The sequence below is a fragment of the Erithacus rubecula genome, assembly GCF_903797595.1.
Source record: "Erithacus rubecula genome assembly, chromosome: 6".
In the NCBI taxonomy this organism is placed as follows: Eukaryota; Metazoa; Chordata; class Aves; order Passeriformes; family Muscicapidae; genus Erithacus; species Erithacus rubecula.
The window spans coordinates 10,284,726-10,305,870 of NC_136688.1; the positions used below are offsets into that span (position 1 = coordinate 10,284,726).

The 21,145-nt window shown below is 48.8% G+C and overlaps 1 protein-coding gene across 5 annotated transcripts in view; it reads right to left on the reverse strand.

Moving 5' to 3' along the window:
* Positions 1 to 6,738: 6,738 nt before the first annotated feature.
* Positions 6,739 to 21,145, reverse strand: part of DAGLA (diacylglycerol lipase alpha) — a 55,862-nt gene continuing 41,455 nt past the window's right edge. For all 5 annotated transcript variants that reach the window (XM_079307601.1, XM_079307604.1, XM_079307605.1 and 2 more), the window contains 8 exons: positions 20,750 to 20,830; positions 19,311 to 19,453; positions 17,994 to 18,062; positions 16,985 to 17,057; positions 16,009 to 16,205; positions 15,087 to 15,216; positions 14,485 to 14,666; positions 6,739 to 13,825 (listed from right to left, as the gene is read on the reverse strand). In XM_079307601.1, the coding sequence (XP_079163727.1) occupies positions 12,898 to 13,825; positions 14,485 to 14,666; positions 15,087 to 15,216; positions 16,009 to 16,205; positions 16,985 to 17,057; positions 17,994 to 18,062; positions 19,311 to 19,453; positions 20,750 to 20,830 (1,803 nt within the window). In that variant the 3' untranslated portion in view covers positions 6,739 to 12,897. The remainder of the gene's footprint in view (positions 13,826 to 14,484; positions 14,667 to 15,086; positions 15,217 to 16,008; positions 16,206 to 16,984; positions 17,058 to 17,993; positions 18,063 to 19,310; positions 19,454 to 20,749; positions 20,831 to 21,145) is intronic.

A 21,145-nucleotide genomic window follows, 5' to 3' on the forward strand; every position in this document is an offset into this window, starting at 1 on the left:
GAGCACCAAAACCAGCCCCTAAGCCCCCAAAATCAGCTCCTATGTCCCCCAAAAAAGCAGCTATTAAAGCACCAGAAAACAACCCCTATGTCCCTAAAAATCATCTACTAAAGCCCCAAAAAACAGCCCCTAAGCCCCCCCAAAAAGGCCCTAAAAGCACCAAAAACCAGACCCCAAGCCCCACAAATAAGCCCCTAAGCACCAAAACCACCCATATGCCCCCCAAATCAGCCCCTAAGCCCCAAACCAAGCCCCTAAGCCCCCAAAACCATCCCCCAAGCACCAAAAAACAGCCACTAAATCCCCAAAAAGCAGCCCCTAAGCTCCCAAAACCCAGACCCTAAGCCCCCAAAACCAGTCACTAAAGCACCAAAAATCTGTGCAAAAAGCACGAAGAAAAAAGGAGCCACAATTCATCAGAAAACAAAACAAAAAACCAGGCACAAACTATGGAACTGGCCACAAAATAGCCAAAAAGTACTAAAATTTGTGCACAAGGCACCAAAAACCCTCAAAAAGCACCAAAATTTGTCCATGAGGTAATAAACCCCCTTGCAAAACACTAAGCTCCCCTCACAAAGCACCAAAATCTGCCACAAAACAAAGTTACAGGGCACCAGAAAAAGACAGCCACCAACCACCAAAATCTGTCCAGAAATCCCTGAACACACCCACAAAGCACCAAAATCTGTCCCCAAAGTCACAAGGCACCAAAAGAGAGCCCCAAACTATCAAAAATCCAGTCACAAATGACCAAAATCCACTCAAAAACCAGCCACAAAACACAGAACCTACCACAATTTACAAAAGTGAAGCCACAAACCAGCAAACCTTTTCATAAAATCAGCCCTGAGGCACAAAATCCACCAAAAAATCCACCACAAACCACCAAAATCCTCCCAGAAATTCCAAAACCAGACACAAATCACCTCAATCCGGTTTTTAAAAGACACAAATCACTGAAATTCAGGCACAAATTACAAAACCAGGAAATCACCAAAATCCAGCTGCAGATCACCCCAAAACAACCCCAAATCCTCAAAATCCAAACTCAAATCACCAAAATCCAGCCCCTAATCGCCCTAAATACCAAATCCAGCTCTAAGTCATCAAAAACCACTCACAAATTAGCCTAAACTGGCCCCAAACACCAAATCCAGCCCTAAATCCACCAAAAATTAGCCCTCTAGTCACCCAAATCCAGCTCCATATCACCCTAAATTACCCCCAAATCACCCTAAACCAGCCCCAAGCATGAAATTCAACCCTAAGTCATCAAAATCCAGCTGCAAACCACCTAAATCCAGCCCCAAACCACCCTAAACGAGCTGCAAATCACAAAAATCCATCCCTAAACACCAAATTTAGCCCTGAATCACCCAAATCCACCTGCAAACCACTGAAATTCAGCCCCAAATCACCCTAACTCAGCCTCAACCACCAAATCCAGCCTTAAATCCTCCAAATCCAGCTCCAAATCACCAAAATCCAGCCCCCAAAGATCCCAAACCAGCTGCAAACCACCAAAATCCGGCCCCTAACACCAAATTCAGCCCTGAGTCATCAAAATCCAGCTGCAAACTACCAAAACCCAGCCTCAAATCACCCTAAATCAGCCCTGACCACCAAAACCCAGCCTCAAATCACCCTAAATCAGCCCCAACCACCAAAGCCATCCCTAAATCATCCAAAACCAGCCCCAAATCCCAACCTCTGCCCCTACCACCAAATCCATCCCTATATCATCCAAATCCATCCCTATATCATTCAAAGTCATCCCTAAATCACCAAATCCAGCCCCAAATCCCACCCCAAACCCCAACCTCTGCCCCAGCCACCAAACCCATCCCTAAATCACCAAATCCCACCCCAAACCCCAACCTCTGCCCCAACCACCAAACCCAACCCTAAATCACCGAATCCAGCCCCAAATCCCAACCTCTGCCCCTGCCACCAAATCCATCCCTAAATCACCAAATCCAGCCCCAAATCCCACCCCAAATCCCAACCTCTGCCCCTGCCACCAAATCCATCCCTAAATCACCAAATCCAGCCCCAAATCCCACCCCAAACCCCAACCCCTGCCCCTCCAGGGGAAGGCCCAGCTGTGGCTTGTTCTCCCCAGATGTTCCCACAATCCCCAATAACGCCCAGCTCCCCCCCTTCCCCCCCCCACCCCATAATGACTCCAATCAAATAAATAAGGGCCCGCTGGGAATAATGTCCATGAAGTTCCGAGTTCTCGGAGCACCGGGGCCCTGCCAGCCCCAAACTGTGGGGCCTTTCTGCTGCAGGCCAGCCAGGGCACAATGAGGGATTGTCCAGCCCCACATCCCAATTGAGAAGGGCAGATTCTCTGGGATATATAAATATATTTATCCCTCTCCCACAGCTGTGCAGTGACCAATTCTTCTCCCGGGAGAGGAGGGGGATTGAGGATTGGGGACAGTAATGGGTCTATTATTTCGGGATGGAGAGAACGAGGCTTTTTTTTCTCCTCTCTCTCTCTCTCTCTCTCCACATTAAGACAATTGTTATTCCCTGCTCTCCTTGTTCCTGCTCTCAGCCCCCCGTTTCGGGCACAAGCTGCATGGGAAGGAAAGGAAATTAAGGGAAAATGGATTTTTCCCAGGAAGCTGAGTGTCAGCCCAGCCTAAATCCTGTTAGATGTTCGTCCTTAATATTTAATTAAAATAGATCAGACCCAGCACTTAAGTCAGAATTGGACTGGATGATCCTTTTCCAGCTTGGGATATTGAATCCTAGAATGCATGATTCTGTCCTTTAGGATCCTGGAATCACATCCCATACTTTTATGGATTCATAAAATCATTTGATTTGTAGAATCACATTTTGTGATTCTATGATTTAGAATACCAGAATCCTGGAATGGTTTGCCTTGGGAGGGAATTTAAAGCTCATCCATGGAATTACTCAGCTGGGAATAGCCCCAGGCCATGAGAGCCTGCTTTGCAAGTCCAGAGCCTTGTCCCTGTGTCACTGGAAAAAAAAAAAACCTGGAAAATCCCAGTTAGGATTCATCTTCCTTGCAGAAAGATCCCAGCATCCAAAGGGCAGATTTCCACACTATTCTGGCTCAAATACCCAACATAATTGTAGATTTGGGATATATTCTTGACTGAGAGCATTCATTTTCCTCTTCTACCCCTGTCATTTCCATCCACTCCCAAAAATTCCCTTATACTCAACTTTGTTTGCACTAAAATCCTTCTTTTTATACAGCAGGTTGACTTCAACTTGGGATAACTCAAAGCATCAAGTTCCTTCCTTAGTTTCCTTCTCCACTGAAGGACAGATTCTTAGAACTGATCTTGAGGGACAGGGATCATGGAATCCTGGAATGGTTTGGGTGGGAAGTGACCCTAAAGCCCATCCAGTTCCACCAGCACTCCACAAGTTCCTGCCTGTGACAGTGCTGGACCATACAGCCAGGTCCAAGGAGGATCAAAAAATTTGGGAAAAGGTCCTGAGCCCAGATTTGGATCCCTCTGGATTGACCACTTTAGCCTTGGCCTGGTATTCTCCATCCTAAAGTGTAAAATCCTGTGGAGCAACTAATTTGCAATTAAAACAGGATGCTTCCCTCCTTTCCTTAGGGACAATGTCAATATTCCCACATCCCAACTTCCCATGAGACAGCTTCTGAGTGCCACGCACCTCTTACCAGACAGGAAAATCCCTTTGGGAATGGCTCATTAAGGATTCAAATCCTCAAATTTGAGGGTTCTGCCCTCACCCAGTGGCTACCATTTCCAGAACTCCCTCCTCTGGACATATCCCTGGGAATCTTTGCTCCTTCCCATCTTTCCTCCTTCCCAATTTTTCCCAAAGGTATTGCTTTGATCCATAGTGAAGCAGCTCCAGTGGATCCAAACCCAGTCCCTCATTGGTCTTCCTTTCTCCTCCCCTCCACATTTCCCACATTTCTCCCCCTTCCCAATCCCCTCTGGGTCACTCTCCCTGCAAACCCTGCTCTCCCTATCCCACGTGGCTTGCCAGGAGCCAGGAAGGGGTGGAGGGATATTGCTTGGGATATTACTCATGGAAGGTGTGGCTGGGCCTCCCTCCGGCGCCGAATTTCAAAGTCCAGTTTCCAACAAAACAGTAATTCAGGAACTTTCCCTCCCTAACCTCATCCCTCCCCCAAACGGCAACCTCCAGCTGAGATTCCCAGGCATGACTGGAAGGATTTGGAGCCTATTTTTAACCTCTTTCCACCAGCTCTGAGCATGGACACCTCAGTGTCTGGAAGGGCGCCAGAATCATCGATCTGGCTCACATGAGGCTCAGCTGAGCAGGGATCCTGGATCCACAGATTTCCAATGGATACAAAATTTATTTCTCCTGGTGGGACCAGGTCCCAAAGAAGTTGCTGTGTCACTGTTGGAGACACTGAATAGTTGGAATCTCCTACTCACAAACCACCCCAAACCAAGCACAAATTCCCCAAATCCCAGAAGGTATGGGTGGGTAAGGACCTCAAAGCTCATCCCATTCCACCACTCCACCCACTGCCATGGGTAGGGACACCTTCACTATTATCCCAGGTTGATCCAAGCTTTGTCCAACCTGGACTTGATGCTTGCAGGGATGAAGCAGTCCCAGCTTCTCTGGGAAATCCTTTCCAACCCCCAGGGAAGCTCCCACCCTGCTGGAGGCGGAAGCAGAGCTCCCTCCCTTATCTCCTCCTGGCAGGAGACGTGCATGGATCAATCCCTGGTTATCCATTAACTCCAAAGGTTCGTTCCCAAGACAGAGAGAACACCTCCATTGATTTATAAAGGACAGGGAGGAACACACATCCTGGGAGACCTCTGGAGCTGGAAGCACGAGGAGTCAACCCAGGTCTGGAGCAGGGAAGTGTCACCCAGCCGCTCCCAATAAGAACACCCAGGCTCCATGGAAAACCCCTGTCCACTCCACCAAGACAAACAAAGCCACAAGGGCTGGATGTGCTCTCCAAGGAAGTTCTGTGGTGGGAAGGATGAGTACAGATTGCTGGAAAATCCAAGGAGACATTGCTGAGGAAGCAGGAAAATGCAAATGCTGCTGGAAGAGGCCAGGAATTACATCTGGACCATCACCCTCAGATCATGGTTTTCTTTCCCTCTTTTCCAATAGAAACACAACCTAGAATGTTTGGGAATACCTTAAGGAACTATTTGTGCCATGCTGGTTTCCATCAAATTAATTAACAATTAGACCCCAGCTTTAGTTAATTAAATATTCCCATTACTTTCCCTCATTTTCTTTGCTTGCTGGGGAACACTTCGAAAATGGTTGGAAAATTTGGGGTTTTTTCTCTAGTTCCAGATTTCTTGTCAATGGATTGGAAACAACTTTTCTCAATAAGCTGGAATTCTTTTCCTAAGGCCACCAACACACCCAGCAGCCGGAAAATCTCCTTGGAAAACATGATTACATCCCTAAAGAAGGCTTTTAATAGGTTTTATAGCAGCATCCCCCATTCCTGCTGTGTCCACATCCATATATTTTCATCCTTAAAAACTGAATTAAAGCAGCCTCTCCTAAACGTGGATTATTCTGTGTTTATCCAAAGATAGCAGCCAGAGTTGGATGTTTTCCTTCCCCAGGAGAGGAAGGGTTTCCAGAAGAGTCAATATCCTTTTATGAGACTGATATAGCTCTGGGTAGGGAAAAAAAATCCCACAAAGTCATCCCAAAACATCAGGCACTTCAACATTCCAGCACTTTTTATAGGCATTTTTATAGGAACTCAGTAGTTCAGCCACCTTTGAGCTCTTAATTCCCTGATAGTCCCTTCAGGAGCAGCCATAAAAACAATTCCATGCAGCCATTAATAGGATTACACACTTCCAGGCATTCCTTTTCTCTCTGGATTTCTCCTGGCTGGTCAGCAAGCTCCAGAACTCCTCCTGTGCCTATTCCCTGACCCTGCAAGCCTTAAATTCAGGTATTCCCTTTTCTAGAATATGAATTATGTGGAATTATTCAGCTGGGAACAGCTCTCAGGCAGTGAGATCCTGCTTTACAACTCCAGAGCTGTGTCTGGCAGGACACTGGGAAAATCCCAGTTTGGACTCACCCAGCTCACAGAAGGATCCCAGCAACTTCATATTCCTACAAAGGGGAGATCTCCACCCTGTTCAGGCTGGAACATTCAACAGATGGAATATTTGGGATATATCATCGACTGAGAGCACATATGCTCTATTCTATCATTCCCATCCACTCCCAAAAAATTGTTTGCACTAAAATCTTTTTATAGGACAAGTTGGATTTAACTTGGAATAACTCAAAGCATCAAGTTCCTTCCTTAATTTCCTTCTCCACAGAAGGAGAGATTCCTAGAACTCATCTCAAGGGACAGTGATTATGGAATCCTGGAATTGTTTGGGTGGGAAGGGACCTTAAAGATCCAGTTCCATCCCTGCCATGGGCAGGGACACCTTCCACTACTTCCAGGACAATTTCCAGCTTGCTCCAACCTGGCCATGGGATGGCAAATCCACAACCCCTGGATGTTCCCCCAAATGTTGTCCTGCTCCAAAGGCTGAGATCCAGAGCAGAGAGAGCTGGAGAAGAAAGCCAACCCCCAGTGATTCCCCAGATTCTTCCCAAGAGCTGCAGACCCAGCTCCTGGTGTCCTTCCCACCTCTCCAACTCACTCACCTCAGGCAATTCCCAACCATCCATGTCCAGGACATCCGTGGGAACAGTCACGTACTCCAGCCATGCTTCCAACATCCATTTTATACAGAGTGCCATAGAATATACAGAAAATTTATATACATCCATGTTTCTGGAATTAGGTTATAATTCATCCAGATCTTTCTTTACAGCGGGATTAGTTCGGATCTTTCATACAGAGGTACAAAAAAAGTCACATGGAGAATGAAGGGCACGTTAGGAGTGCTTGAGTTTCCTTGGAATCTTCATGCTGGGGCAGCTCGGAGCAGGGATTCAGAGGCAGCATTCCTGGGATGAGCATGGGGATGCAGGATGCTGGGCTGTTTTCCCCCCCAGTTGCATATCCAAGTGCTCCAAGCCCTGCCAGAAGCAGTGGGAGTGCCTCAGAGCTCCCTGGAAGGGCTGGTTCTCCCAAAAATGCCAAAGGCTTCAGCTCCAAGGAGGCAATTAGGATCCAGCAGAAAATGAATCCAGAGGTATCCTGCTCTGAGCTGCCTCAGCATGGGATTGAACACAAGTGACAGGCAGGAAGGGCTTTTCCAGAGAGGCAGAGCCAAAGGAAAGGGGCTTGCAGGGCACAACATTCCAGACAGGGAGGCACAGCCCATCCTCAATTATCCCTGTGCCATTAGGAATTCTGCTTAGTGCCAGGACAGAAGCTCCAGAGTATTCCCTGGACTTGTGGAGGGAAAGGTGGGAAGCTGGAGCTGCAGGTGAGGCCACTTTGCCACCACCAAGCTCTGGGAACATCCCAGGAAAGGAGTTAAGACCCAAAAGGTGTGGCAGTGTTCTAGGCAAAACCCCTGCTGGGATTCCTTTGCACACAAACTTCCCAGAATTGGATATCCCGGCAGGATAGGTGCCACCCCCTCCTGGGACTTCCAACTCTGAGCCATCAGAACTGCACAAAGCCCGGGATGGGAAGCAGGGAAGTGGAATCCAAAGAAAAAACAATGTCAAAGGTTGTTCCAGTGCTGCAAGGATTTTCAGGAATCAAGAAGTGAAGACAGGGAGAGGTTTCCCTCATCCCACAGGTGTGCTGGGAAGGTCAGGACATGGAGCATGGTGTGACACGATGATGTCAGAGGGATTGGACACAACAAGGAAGGCAGGAACAATTCCCAGGGAGCTTACCTTTGGAAGGGGGCTGCTCCAGAGCCAGGGAGAAATGTGGTGTGGGTTGGAAGAAATTGCCTGCCCCAGGTCAAGATTTGCTTTTGGCACTTGGACATGACCTCAGGCAGCAGGGAAACGTGGGAAGATGTGGGAAGTCCTGGCTGAGGCAGAATGGGAGAGCTTGGGAGCAAGGGCAGCTCCTACCAGGCCTTGGCCACACTTCCATACTCCCAGAGAACTGGGAAAGGAAGGTGGGAGATGTCTAATCCCAGAAATCTGGGACCTGAAGCCAGAGAGAACAAAGGCACGACAGGTATGAACTCAAAAAACATGGAAAAAGTAATGGGAATGGAGACACAAAGTACTTGGAGGCTGATGATGATTCCCGAAGACAAAGCAAGGAATTGCCCTTATCCTTGGCTGTTTGGAATTTCCAGCCCTTAAGCAGCTCCTTGGAGCTGGAAGAAGGGGAAGGGCATCAATGACTGCTGATCCAGCCCCTTCCCCACCCCTCTCTCGATCCGTAACTCCCCTGTGGATCTGACTACAGAGCAAGACTCCCAGACTGAATCCCAGCTTCCTCCCTCTTCTTCCCACAGCTGCCAAGGATTGGCAGTGTTTGCCTCCAGCAGGATCCATGCAGCATTGCTTCCTCCACACAGGAGCCTCCATGAGAGGGAGCTTTGGCACAAGAAATGAGGCTCTTCCCAAAAATCAGCACTGCACAGGGTCTGGGAACAAAGCAATGAGCCCAGTTCCAGGCAGTGCTTTCCAATTGCTTCCTTCAGAGGGATTTCTCAGCAGAGCAATCCATGCAGAGGTGCTGCTGCAATTCCAACCTTCCCTTTTCTACAGCACCATAACACTGCAAGCACTCCAGAATTATTTGGAAGCTCCCACCCACTGTGATGGGCAGGGAGACATCTTTCCCTAGCACAGGTTGGTCCAAGCCTTATCCAAACCTGGAATATTTCCAGGAATGAGGAATCTACACTACCCTAGACAATGTCCCGCAAAGGCTGCAGTTACAACCACTATCCCTTAAACCCATGGGAATTAAATATTCCTGTTCCTATCCTGCAAAGCCAGAATGTCCTATTGCCAAGGGAAGAATATCCCAGAATGGATAAGGATAAACCAGCATGGAGGGGAACTCCAGCCTAGCAATTCCCAAGGAAAACACAGAAGGGCTCTGCTGCCCATGGAAATTCAAGGGAGGTTCTTGCATACAGCCTCAAAACACAAATCCAAACACACCCATTCCAGCAATAATTAATCCCACCTAATTCCCATTGCCAGGGGTAATCCTGATTATTCCTATGTCCCAATTTGTAAATGAAAGCTGTGTGGGCGATTCCATGGGAATAATATTATCTGCCTGCAGGAAAAGAGCAGCAAAAGCTGGGAAAACATCAAAGTGCATGGAAAATGTGTTAAGATACCGATCCTGTATCCCCAGACTTGGAGGTTTTCCTCCTTCTTATGTACCCTGGAAACACATTTCCCACTTCAGTCCTGCTTGGGACCATCAACTGTTCCTGAAATCTAACATCCTAAAAGAGTAGAACTGGGAATCACTGGAATTCTATATCCACACTCCTCATCCTCTGCCATCCCAGCCCTCTGCAGAGGCCAAAATACCTCCTATAAATCCTGTTTGCTTTGGAAAAAAGTTCATAAAAAGTTTCAAGAATCCCATTTAAGTGCTTTGGAATAGTTTTCCCATGCTTCCCATGTGCTACCAAGGATCTGGAATCAGCACCTTGAGAGAAGGGAGCAATGAGGTGGCTCCTGAAATAGGTGAGAGGAACAGGGAACAAAGAAAAGAAGGAAGTTTTAGGAGGAAATGAATATTCCAAATAGAGAAGGCAGCCCCAAAGGAGAGGAATAACAATAAATACTGGAAAAGGGCTGGTATATCCTCAGCACTGCAGGACCCTTCCCAAATTTTTGGCACTGCTGCAAGGAAAGCAACAATAAAATCAACTTACTGGTGTGGAAGAGCCTCAGCTCCATTTCTCTGCCAAGAAACTCTTGAAATACTTGGTGTTGGAAAGGACCTTCAAAGGTCACTCGGTCCAAGAAGAAGGATCAGAGTAGATTTTAAGGATGAGGCATGGAATGGGTGACCTGTTGGCCAGGCTGGGATATGGGGTGTCAGGCACTTCCAGCACTGCCTCTGCACAGGGTAGAACATCCTGTTGGAGTATCATGGGAATACCCGAAGATCAGAAGGCACAAAGCTGAAGAGGAAGAAGCAGAAGCCAAGAGATTCTGAAAACTGGAGATGCTTCGTATTCCCAAAGACAGAGCAGGAAGAGAAAGCAGGAAGTGTGTACAGTACAGATGAAGGAGGTAGCTGCAGCTTTAACATTTATTTCAGCATTCCAGGTGTGCTTTTCCAGGAGGAAATGGGAGATCAGCCTTTCCAAATGCCCAGATAGCAAAGGACTGATGGGAATGGAGACACAGAATGCTGGGGGTCAAGACACAGTGATGGGGATCAAGACTCGGAAACATTTAAAGCAGAAATAATTCCAAGAACGTGGATTTCATTTGGGAGGACTGGGATCAGGTATGTTTGTCAACAAAAACCAGGAATTATCCTTGACAAGATACAATGAGAACCTTTGAGGGGCTCTTTTGTGCCTTTACTCCTTGACCTGTGGCAAGCCCAGCTCCCAGGAATTATGTATTTCCAGGTTTTTTCCAAAGTCCAGTAATCACAGAGCAAAAAACCCACAGCATTCCAGACTGCTTCCTGTCAGGGCAAGGGAAGGCCATTCCCATGGGATACAGTTCCAATGGCACAGAGAAGGAAACAGTCACCCAAGAATTGAGTCTTCCAGGACACGGCAGAGGAACGTCAGGGAAGGGACTTTCTAGTGCAACATTTGAGCCATGGAACATCAGCAGGTTCCCACTGGAATTATTTTAGGAGGGAGATATCCCATTTTTCCTCACCTGGAGGCACCTCCCACCAAAAGTTCCATCTAATCCCAGGTATCCATGTCGCTCCCAGGGACGGAGATGATCCTTTTCCTTAATGGTTTAAAGTGCTTTGCAGATGCCAAGCTCTGCCTTAGTGCTAAGGGTTAATTCCTGCCAGGAATAAGGACAGGAATGAGCTCCTTATCCTGACTCTTGGGCCAGGAGGGGAGCTAGCCCGCTAGCCCCAGCCTCCCTGTCCCTCAGCTCCCCCTCAAACTTTCCCAGATTTTTGTGCGTATTCCTGAAAAATCACCCCGCTAGTGTTTCCTGAGTGCAGGAATTCCTCCTTACCCTGTGCTGTGCTCCCAAACTGCCTGCTCCCTGCTCCTTTTTTAAAGACTTACAAAAACAAAAAGAACTTCTGGTTGCTCAGAATAAAAGGACTTTTCCTTCTCCAAATGCCTCTGAATTCAGAGGGGCTTCCTCCCTCTGATCCCGCTCAGGGAAAGGTCACCTTTGGAACCTTAAACCACAGGGATAATGTTTTCCTGGCCGCTTGAAGCACTTCTGAAGGCTCTTAAACGGGTAAGGAGCAGCGGCTGGAGCATCCCACACTGGATGGAGTGGGCTATCAGCACTTGGAGCCAGAATCCAGTGGAATTCCGTGCACCCAGGGTTATTTACATCAATGCACACTGGTTATAAAGTGCTCCTCAATGGCATCCCACTGGCTCCCGGGAAGCACAGCTCTGACCCATCCCGGGGCTTCCAAAGCCCAAATGGCCAATGGAAGCTTGGGATTTGCCAGGAGCTGAGCTCTCCAGGGAGAGCCATTGGTAACTACTGAGCTTTTGAGGGGGAGTTGTGGCCATTCAAGGCCTTATCCAGGTCCCAATAATGTTTCATTTCCTATTATAGGTAGTTTTCCTCCTGCTCCCATCACTGGAAAACCTGCCTGGAGAGGCGGAGCAGGCTCCTCTGGGCCCAGAGGCTCAGGAAGTTTTCCTAACAATTTGCTCAAGCTTTCCTACATGGAATTGTGCAGGTGGGGACAGGGTGGAAGAGGGGGTAGGCAGTTACTCCTGAATCCAAGCCACTTGGGGCTTGAAATTCTGCCTGCCCATCCTCTCTTCCCTCAGTCCCCAGAGGGAACAGCATGAGAAGGAGAGGATGACTATGGATTTTCCTTCCCTATTTCCTTAATAAATACCTTCCAACCAGCTCAGCAGCTCTGTAAACACACAAGAGATTGCAACACTGGAAAAAAAACTCCTTATCCCTGAATTCCCAATAACAGAGGCTGGCACTGATCCATGGATGCTGTACATGGGTGGTGCGAGGACCCCCAGGGATCCAGGAGAGACTCCCAGACTCCACAGGGGCCTGGAAAATCACGCTGGGTGCATTCTGCAGTTGATCCATCTACATCCATGCAGCTCTGAGATGAGAATCCTGGCAGTCCCACGGGAATGTCGCCAGCTCGGAGGGGTCCAGGGAACCAAGGAGTGATGGGGGTGATATCCAGGAGAGCTTTCTGGCAAAGGAGGGACGTGGCAGAGGGATTGGGCTCTTGGGAACAGCGTCCTTCCCTCTCAGGAGTGCTCGGGGGAGAGAAACCATGGTGCCAGCCCCATTCCTGCTGCGCCTGGCCAGGAAGGGGGGACTGGATTTGGGGGGAATACAGCCCCAATGGCTTTAAAACAGGAGTGTCCTACAAAAGCAATCCCCATGGAAGTGTGCTGAATTGGATCTTGGGCCGGATCCGTGGTAGTGCAACAGGGCCCAAAGTCTCAATCCGCTCATTTCCCATACCACTGGCTCGGTCTGACGGGAGGGATCTGGCCTGGCCCCCTCCTGCTTCCATCTATCCAGGTATCTCACTCCCAAACTCAGCAGGTGCCCCAGGGCAAGGAATCTGCCTCTGGAATGAGACAGGCTGAGGTAGGGAACTTTAGTGCCTCAGACCCTCTCAGGCCCCATGGGGCAAAGCTTCTCCCAGCTCCAAGCACAGGATTCCAGCACAATCCATCCTCCAGACACCACCACTGTGTCACCCCAGAAAGGATTTTTCCAGCTGTCTCCTCTGATCCCAACTGCCCGATGACAGCCTCCTCCATGGATTATCCCACTGGGATCATTCCACCCCTTCCCCCTGCACTAAAGGGCCGAAATCATGAGGTCGTCCTGCTTGGCAGGGCTGGTTACGTGTCCAGAGGGGGTGGAAGTCCGGATTTTGTCCGTGGCCAGGCATTCCTGGCTGCTCACACCCGTGGGAGTGATATCCATCAGTTCTCCGGATGAACTAAGGGGGAAAGAGGGCGACACGGAGATTCCCGACGAAGGATCCGTTGAGCCCGCAAACAACCTCGGGGGCTTTGGGACTAAGTTAGGCTCGTACTGTGCCCTCAGCAGGATCTCCTGGTCGCTGACGGATTTGGGAATCTCCGCAAAGTCGCTGGAGCTGTCCGACACCATCATGCAGTAAATGTCCTGGAAGGAGCTGCTTTTGCTGTCCAGGTTGAAGAGGCTATCGATGAACTCGGCGAATTCCAGCACCTGGGGACTGGGAACGTCGGCCAGGCGGCCGTTGTGGAGCGCCGGCTCTTCCCGAGGGGACAAGGACGCGCGCTCCCCGTCGCTGCCGGTGCCCTCGGCGCTGCAGCGGCGCTGGGGGGTGGTGCCGCCGCTGTTGAGGATGTTTTCCGGGGCCTGCGTCTCCTGGGAATGCTTGGAGAGGCTGTCAGCAGCCAGCAGCTCTGTCCGGGAGCTGAGGGAAGGGTTTTCCTCAGGGATAGCGGGGTCTATATAAAAGCAATGCGTCTCGTCCTTCTCCATGACCGCATGGAGGCTGGGGGAGCCCCGGATGCTCCGGAAACCGGAGGAGCGCCGGGAATCGAAGCTGTAGATGGATTCGTTGTCCGAGAGGCTCTCCATGGTGGCCAGAGGGGCGCGGCGGTCCTGGAGCTCCACGGAGAGACGTTCCTTAGTGTCCAGGAGAAGCAGCTCCACAGGGTCCTTCTGCACGGGAGAAAGTGGCTTTGTCTCGTAGAATCCCTCCAGGCTGATTTCTGAGTGGGATTTGCTCCTGCAATGGGAAACAGAGGACATGAGGCTGCAGAATTCCAGAACAGCCAGAGGATGTAAGGGTTCCTCACACAGCTCCTCCAATCAGAGCCATCCATAACTCCAAGGAATCTCTTCTCGCTCCATCCTCCCAACTGAAAATGTCCCAAATAGACTCTCCCTCTGCAAACTCCAGCTCTTGCCCTTCTCCCTTTTTTCCTGGCTCATTAAATCCTTCTCCCCTGCCCAGAGAGGCTGTGGACTATCCCTGCTAGTGTTCCATGTTGGATGGGGCTTGGAGCAACTTGTGGACTATCCCTGATAGTGTTCCAGGTTGGATGGGGCTTGGAGCAACTTGGGCTGGTGGAAAGTCCCTCCCTGCCCATGGCAGGTGCTGGAACTGGGTGATCCTTAAATCCCTTCCAATCCAAACCAAATTTGGCTCCAAGTTTTACCTTCAGAAAACCCCATCTGTCTGGATGAAGAGAAAAAAGGAAGTTTCTTCCATACCTTTTCCTGACCTTGCTGCACTCAAATTCCTAAGCAACACAAGGGATTTTTCCTCCTGAAAGGCACAAAGGCAGCCATGGATCTCTCTTTCCCACTACCATGGATCACAACGCCCCAAGAGGAGGAGGAGCCACACCTGGAGCCACTATTCCATGAGAAATCTCTCCTTACTTGGTGCTGCTGTTCCTCCTGTCCGCTGGGACAGCTCCAGTTCCGATCTGCACGGTGGGGCAGCTGGGCAAGGGCTGGCTCTGGAATATCAGCTCCGGGGTGAGATCCACTTCTGTAGGACTCACCATCACTTTGGCTGCAGAAAGCAGAGCTGTTTTCCCCTTGTTGTAGTTCTCCAAGACCTGTCCAAGGAAAGCAGAGGAACAGCAGAGATTGACTGGAGGCTTTCAAACAGCTGGATTGGCTTCTTTCTTCCCAGTGCCTTCTGGAAGCACAGGGAGATAAAGGATTAGATGGATAAATCCTGAAACATCCCTGGATATCACCTGGGCTCCAGCTTAATGACAGCTCCTGAAATGAACCACCACCACCCACCCTCATTACTCTGGCACTGCATTTGGAGAAAAGAGCAGCTGGGATTTTGGGAATTCCATTCCCAGACCTCACCACACCCTACTCCAACACTCTGTGCAAGACTGACCGGAAGCATCCCCTTTCCTCCTCTTCTTCCACATAAATGGCCTGGTGTATTTAACCAACAGCATTCCAGGGCAAGGCTGGTGTGTCCCAGTGTTTTTTGGGATGGCAATTCCCTGCCTTACCTTGTTGAGCCCTTCCATGACCACGTAGGGGAGGTGTTCGTGCAGCATGGCCGGGGAGATGATCACCTCATTGAAGGCCTTGTTGTCCCCCCAGATGGCAAAGTAGGTGGGATCCTCCTGCTCACAGCAGCTGGAAAAGGGGTCCAGAAAATAGGGAAAATGGGATGGAAGAGCAGGGCATTGTTTTGGCATATGAAAACAGCAGGATGCAGAGGGAGAAAAAGAGGAGGAACAGAGGGAGGAGCTGTTAAAATATTGCTCCAAAATCCTGCATTATCCAAAAGGGACATGATTATCCATGGGATAATCATCATCTAAAGAGGAAAAACACTTTGAATAAGGGCCTTTGAATAATGGGAAAAGGGGGAGTAGCTTTCAAGAAGGTGGGTTTAGATTGGATATTGGGAAAGAATTCTTCCCTGAGAGGGTGCAGAAGCCCTGGCACAGGCTGTCCAGAGAAGCTGTGGCTGCCCCATCCCTGGATGTGCTCCAGGCCAGGATGGGTTTGGAGCAACCTGGGATACTGGAAGGTGTTCCTGCCCATGGCAGAGGGTAGAAGTGGGTGATCCTAAGTCCCTTCCAGCCCAAACCATTACAGCATTTCATATGCTGATTTAGATTAGATATTGGAAGAAACTCTTCCCCATGATGGTGGTGAGACTGGAAAACTGGGACGGATTTCCAAGGGAAGCTGTGGCTGCCCCATCCCTGGAAGTGTTCAAACCTAAATTGGACTGGGCTTGGACTAAACTGATCTGGTGGAAGGTGTCCTTGCCCATGTCCCTTCCAACCCAAACCATTCCATAACTCTGCCAGCAGACACAACCACAGTCCCTGTGAGACAGTGGGGAAGAAAACTCCCTTCTCCTAGTGTCAGGGAGAGCTTTCCAGCAGGAATTGCAGCAGGAATTGCAGGACTCACCAGCACTGCTCAGCAGGGTGGTTGTGCACCACGTGGATGATGCGGCCAGGGGGGTACAGGGGGGTGCTGGCACTCAGGGCAATGGTCAGGTCACTGGGGTGTGTCCAGAGCCGGTTGCTCGTCACCGAGTTCTCCTCCGGCTCCTCGGGAAGCTCAGATTTGGGAATGCACTTGGTGGCCCCCACAATGATCCGCCACTGTTCCCACAAAGAGAGAGAGGGGAGGGAGGATGTGAGGAGAAAGAAGTAAAAATCAAGCAGGATTGCCTCATAGGACTTGAGAGGTTTAAAGAATTTCAGAGGCTGGATATTCCCTGTTTTCTTTCAGACAGGCAGGATTTGCCTAAGGAAGGTGTGTGAAACACCAACAGAGGTGTCCAGGAAAAAACACAGTGACACTGGGAATAAATAAGGAACAATACAAGGACAGGAACATAGGGAAGCTGGAGACAGAGATGATCCATGTTTCTGAAAGCTGGTTTTCCTTTCCCAATTATATACCCTCTCCAGGTAAATTCCATCATGTATTATCCCTAAAAATCTTCATATTTATGGGTTTTTTCCATCTTGGTGCACTGGTGAAGACTGAGGAGGGACAACTTCCCACATTTCCTATCTCCAAGACATGACCAGATCTTTTATCCTGGAACAGCATCACCCCAATGTTCTGACAAGTACAGCTGCTGTACTTCCAGTCTGTTCCCAGTTTTAACTGGCAGAAAAAGCCACACTTGGAATACAGACTTTAAAAGAGGGTCAGACAGAAAATTCCCTGCTCAAGTATTTGGGATCTGTGATGGTGAAGTTTCAGCAAGTGAACCGGAATGATTCCACTGAGTTCTCCAGTTCTTTCCATCATTCCTCTGGTTCCCCAAATAATGATCCTGAGGAGACCTGGAGAAAACCCACCCTTCCTGCCACTAAAATTCCCCATCCCTGCTCAGAGACCTCTCCAGGTGTTGGTTTTTCCTGCTTACCTTTGGTTTGGTGCTTCTTTGGAGAACATCCAGAAGTTGCCGGCGAAATCCCTCCAGCTGAGAGAGCCCAATCCTGGAAGAGAGAAAGATGTGATCATGGGAAAGAGGAAGATGTGACTTTGAAAGAAGGTGTGGTTATGGAAAAGAGGAAGATGTGATTCTGGAGAAGTAGTGAGTCTGGAAAAGAAGAAAATTATGGATTGTGGAAGAGGGGGAAAATGTGTTCACAACACCTGGGCAGGGAACAGGACAAGAAGGATACAGAGCACAGAAGAACAAGGCATTGTGTTTAAAAGGACACAACATGGAGCAGATGGATTCAGAGGTGGGCTGGGGCATCACCCAGGAGCAGGAGGCCCCAGGGAATTACTGGGACAATAACCAGGATAAGATCAGTGAACAGGGAAGGAGGGAGGTGACAACAGAAGATGGCACAGAACAGTTGTGCTGGAAAAGTGTCCTGGAGCTGAATGACACCACTGAGCAGGTGACAGGATGGACAGGATCATAGCATCCAGGTAAATCCCAGGTTGCCTGGCTCCTGCTCCAAATCTCTGCTCAGCAGAATATATCCCAGGAGACCAGGAAGGTGAGGAATGCCAAGGCCCAAAGAATGAGCTGGTTCAGAGATGAGGTGACATGGAACAGGCATTTTGGGACTAACTGGTCCAAATAAGATGCCAGCACACCCAGGATAGGGCCAAGATAACACAGGAAACCAGGAAGGTGGCACACCTGATATTCCAGGTACCACAAGGAAGGATTCCAGAGGTAGGACATTCCCCCTTTTCTTTCACACAGGACGGATTTGCCCATAAAAACCCCAACAGAGGTGTCCAGGAAAAACACAGTAACACAGGGAATCAGGAAGATAAACAGAGAACAATAAAAGGACAGGAAAATGAGGAAGCTGGAGACAGAGATGATCTGAGTATTTCAGACAGTAAACAGATTATTTGGGACAGAACAGCAGAGAATCATCAAGGAATTCAGACACTTCTCCACTTGCCTGGGCACCAAATCTTTGCCAAGCACCACTGCAGTCACAAACTCCTTGGAATACTCCATGGCATCCTCACTGGAAGAGAAACAGAAGCAAGAAGCAACCAGTGTTTCATTCCCAATTCTGTGACAGGAAAACAGGGACACCCCAATCCAAGCTGCTCCAGGCTTTGGGGATTTGCACCATGTGGAAGAAGAGCCTGATCTTCACATCCCACGGCCCAACCATTCCCCTGCACATGACTCTGCATACAGCTAGGAAAGGAAATGCTTGAACTCAATGCCTCAGTCATTTTCCAATAGTTTGGGAATGGTAGGACAGCCAAAGAAAGATATCCTGTGTTCCTGACGCTACAATGTAAGATGAAACATCCCAATATTTGGGAGAATTCAGATGGCAAATTTCTGCAGCAACCTGACTTACAAGACAAGAACAAAGAAATCAAGTTTCCCATTCTGAGTTTCCTAGAGATACTCCCAACCAGTTATCATGGGCAGAGGCTGCCTCACTGACCTAGGGACAATCCTGGTCATGACACAAGTTAGGAGCTACCAAGGGATCCAGGACTGCAAGTTTGGAGCAGAAGGTTGTACAACTCTCCTGAACTATCTTCCTCTGTAGCTCTGTGGCTGCAGAAGATCTGGGAATCCTACACCAAGGAAAGCCAGCATCCAGAAGCAGGATGGTTTAAAACTCTTGGCTGCTCCTGGAATAGGATGCAGGAACTACCATGAGAAGCTTCTCATGATCCATAGCTGATTCCAATGGATCACCTTGGTGTCTGCCAGGACTAGGAAGACCTTCCTTCACTTCCCAGCAATCCAATGGGATGTTTTGTTTGGGAATGACATGACCAGAAGATCTGTTTTCATTGATAATGGGAGGGATTCACCATTAATCTCTCCCTGGTTTTGCTTCATGGCAAAGGGAAAGAAACCAGAACAATCCCTGTGACCAATTTTAGGCTGCAGAATGACAGAAATCACATCCCAGATCCAATTTCTTTGGAAAAGGAGTCAAAAAAACTGGATAAGCTGCTGTAGACACCTACATTTGGTCAAGTACCTCCCTTGTTTCCATCTATTCAGCGGGAGTGGGCAAAGAATAAGGAAATTGCTCCCATTTCCCATTAAAATTAGAGCCATGGATAATTCAGTTTTAAACCAGAATATTTGGGAAAGCAGCCATCTGCTATCCTAACTTGAATTCCAAACTATATCCCAGAGGAAACACTCTGCTTCTCCAGGCTGCCTGCCCATTTCACTGCTCCCTAGAGCCTCACAAGTAGGATCCAGTGAATCCCAGGTGTATCCCAACACCTACCTGAGCAGCCCACCTGGGGGAGAATAGGCAAAGCACTTCAGGGATGGATACTGGGGACGCAGCAGGAAGGAGAGGATGGCAGCTGTGCCAGCTCCAAGAGAATGCCCAACCACAATCAGGCCATAGTGTTTTGTTCCTCTTCCCTAAAAACCACAGAAACAACAAGGGATCGAAGGCATGTTGGAGATTAATTTGAATTTATCCCCCAAATTTCTGCCTTTCACTAGTTTTAGAGTCTGTTTCTATATGTGAACACTCCAGATTCCATCTGAACAGCTCCTTGCTTGTTCTGAACCATGGAATCATCATGGAATCCCAGAATGGTTTAGGCTGAAAAGGAAGAGAGAGATCATCCCATTCCACCCCCTACCACAGGCAGGGACACCTTCCACCAGCTCAGTTACTCCCAGTCCCATCCAACCTGGCCTGGAACACTTTCAGGGATGGGGCAGACACAGCTTCTCTGGAAAACCTGTGCCAGGGCCTCACCAGAGGCTGGAATTCCATTCACTTCTGGAATTCTATATTTGGCCTACTGGGACTTCCCTGAAAGAAAGAAGGTGGAAAGAAAAAGAAAAGCACACCAGCTATTTGAATGATTTAGGATTTGATGGGAGCCTTTTGCCTCTCCTGGTAACATCCAAGCTGACAAAGAAAGTGTCTCTACACCTGACTGGACACTTTTCTCTGGAACATCTGTCCTTGGCAACTGACAGAAACAAGGTCCTGGGCTGGTGTGATCTGGGATGGCACTTATGGACCTCAAGCCAGGAAAAATTCCTCCAGAGTAATAGAAACAACTCCCATTTTCCCCTTCTAGGCAGAGGAATGAAGCTCCATCCCAAAAAGCTGGATGCTGGTTTATCTCTCGCTCCATCCACCAAATATCCCAAGGCAGCACTTCAACAACTATTTCCAACATATAAACCAAGGTAAGTTACTTCCCAACATCTCCCTTGAGACCTGTGACATCTCCCTGCCACCAGGAATGTGCCCACAGGGACAGTCAGCATGGCATTCTGAAGAAAATCTCCATAAAAATGGAATTTTAGTTCCTGCTGATTTGGTTTTAATGCTCCCTCTCCTTCATTGCCACCACGTGGGACTTCCTGCCTCAGGAAAAGGAAAATAATCAGGAGCTCTGCAGTACTGGTGCTTTCAAACTTAAAAAAAAAAAAAAAAGCCTTGCAGAAGTCTGGATGGGGCTTGGAGCAACCTGATCCTGTGGAATATTCTCTGCCCATGGCAGGGGGTGAAATGGGATGACTTTAAGGTCCCTTCCAAACCAAACCATTCCATGAATGAGTAACTAGCTGGAAATCCAGAGGGACAAGAATTAAAGGAAGAGCTGAGAAATGAATACAACAGACTCAGAGATTCCCTTAAACCCCAGTTTTTATGGAAATCTCATCCTCTGTGCAGAGGCAACTTGCACTCACCAAATCTCGCCCGAAAGCTTGTGAGAGCACCATCTCCTGCTCCAACTTCTTCTTGATGTACTCAGCAGACAGCACCATTCCCTGTGGGCAGACACAGCAGAAGGTAAATGGGATCTCAACAGGTGAGGAAGCTCTGGAATGTCCCTCAGCATGGATCAGGATGGAGGGAGAACTGATTCCCCTCTGCATTTCCAAAGTTTTGGTGTTTAAGGAGTAAAGGCAGTTCTTAATTAAGGAACACTCCAAGGGCTTATTCCTGGGCTGTTAGAGGGAAAACTACCCCAAATCAAATTAACTTAAACACAGGATTTGGTATTTCAGGCCCTGGGACCTGGGGCAGAACAGAGAAATAGACTTGAATGTTCTAAATATTGGTGGTTTTAAAGCCAAATTATC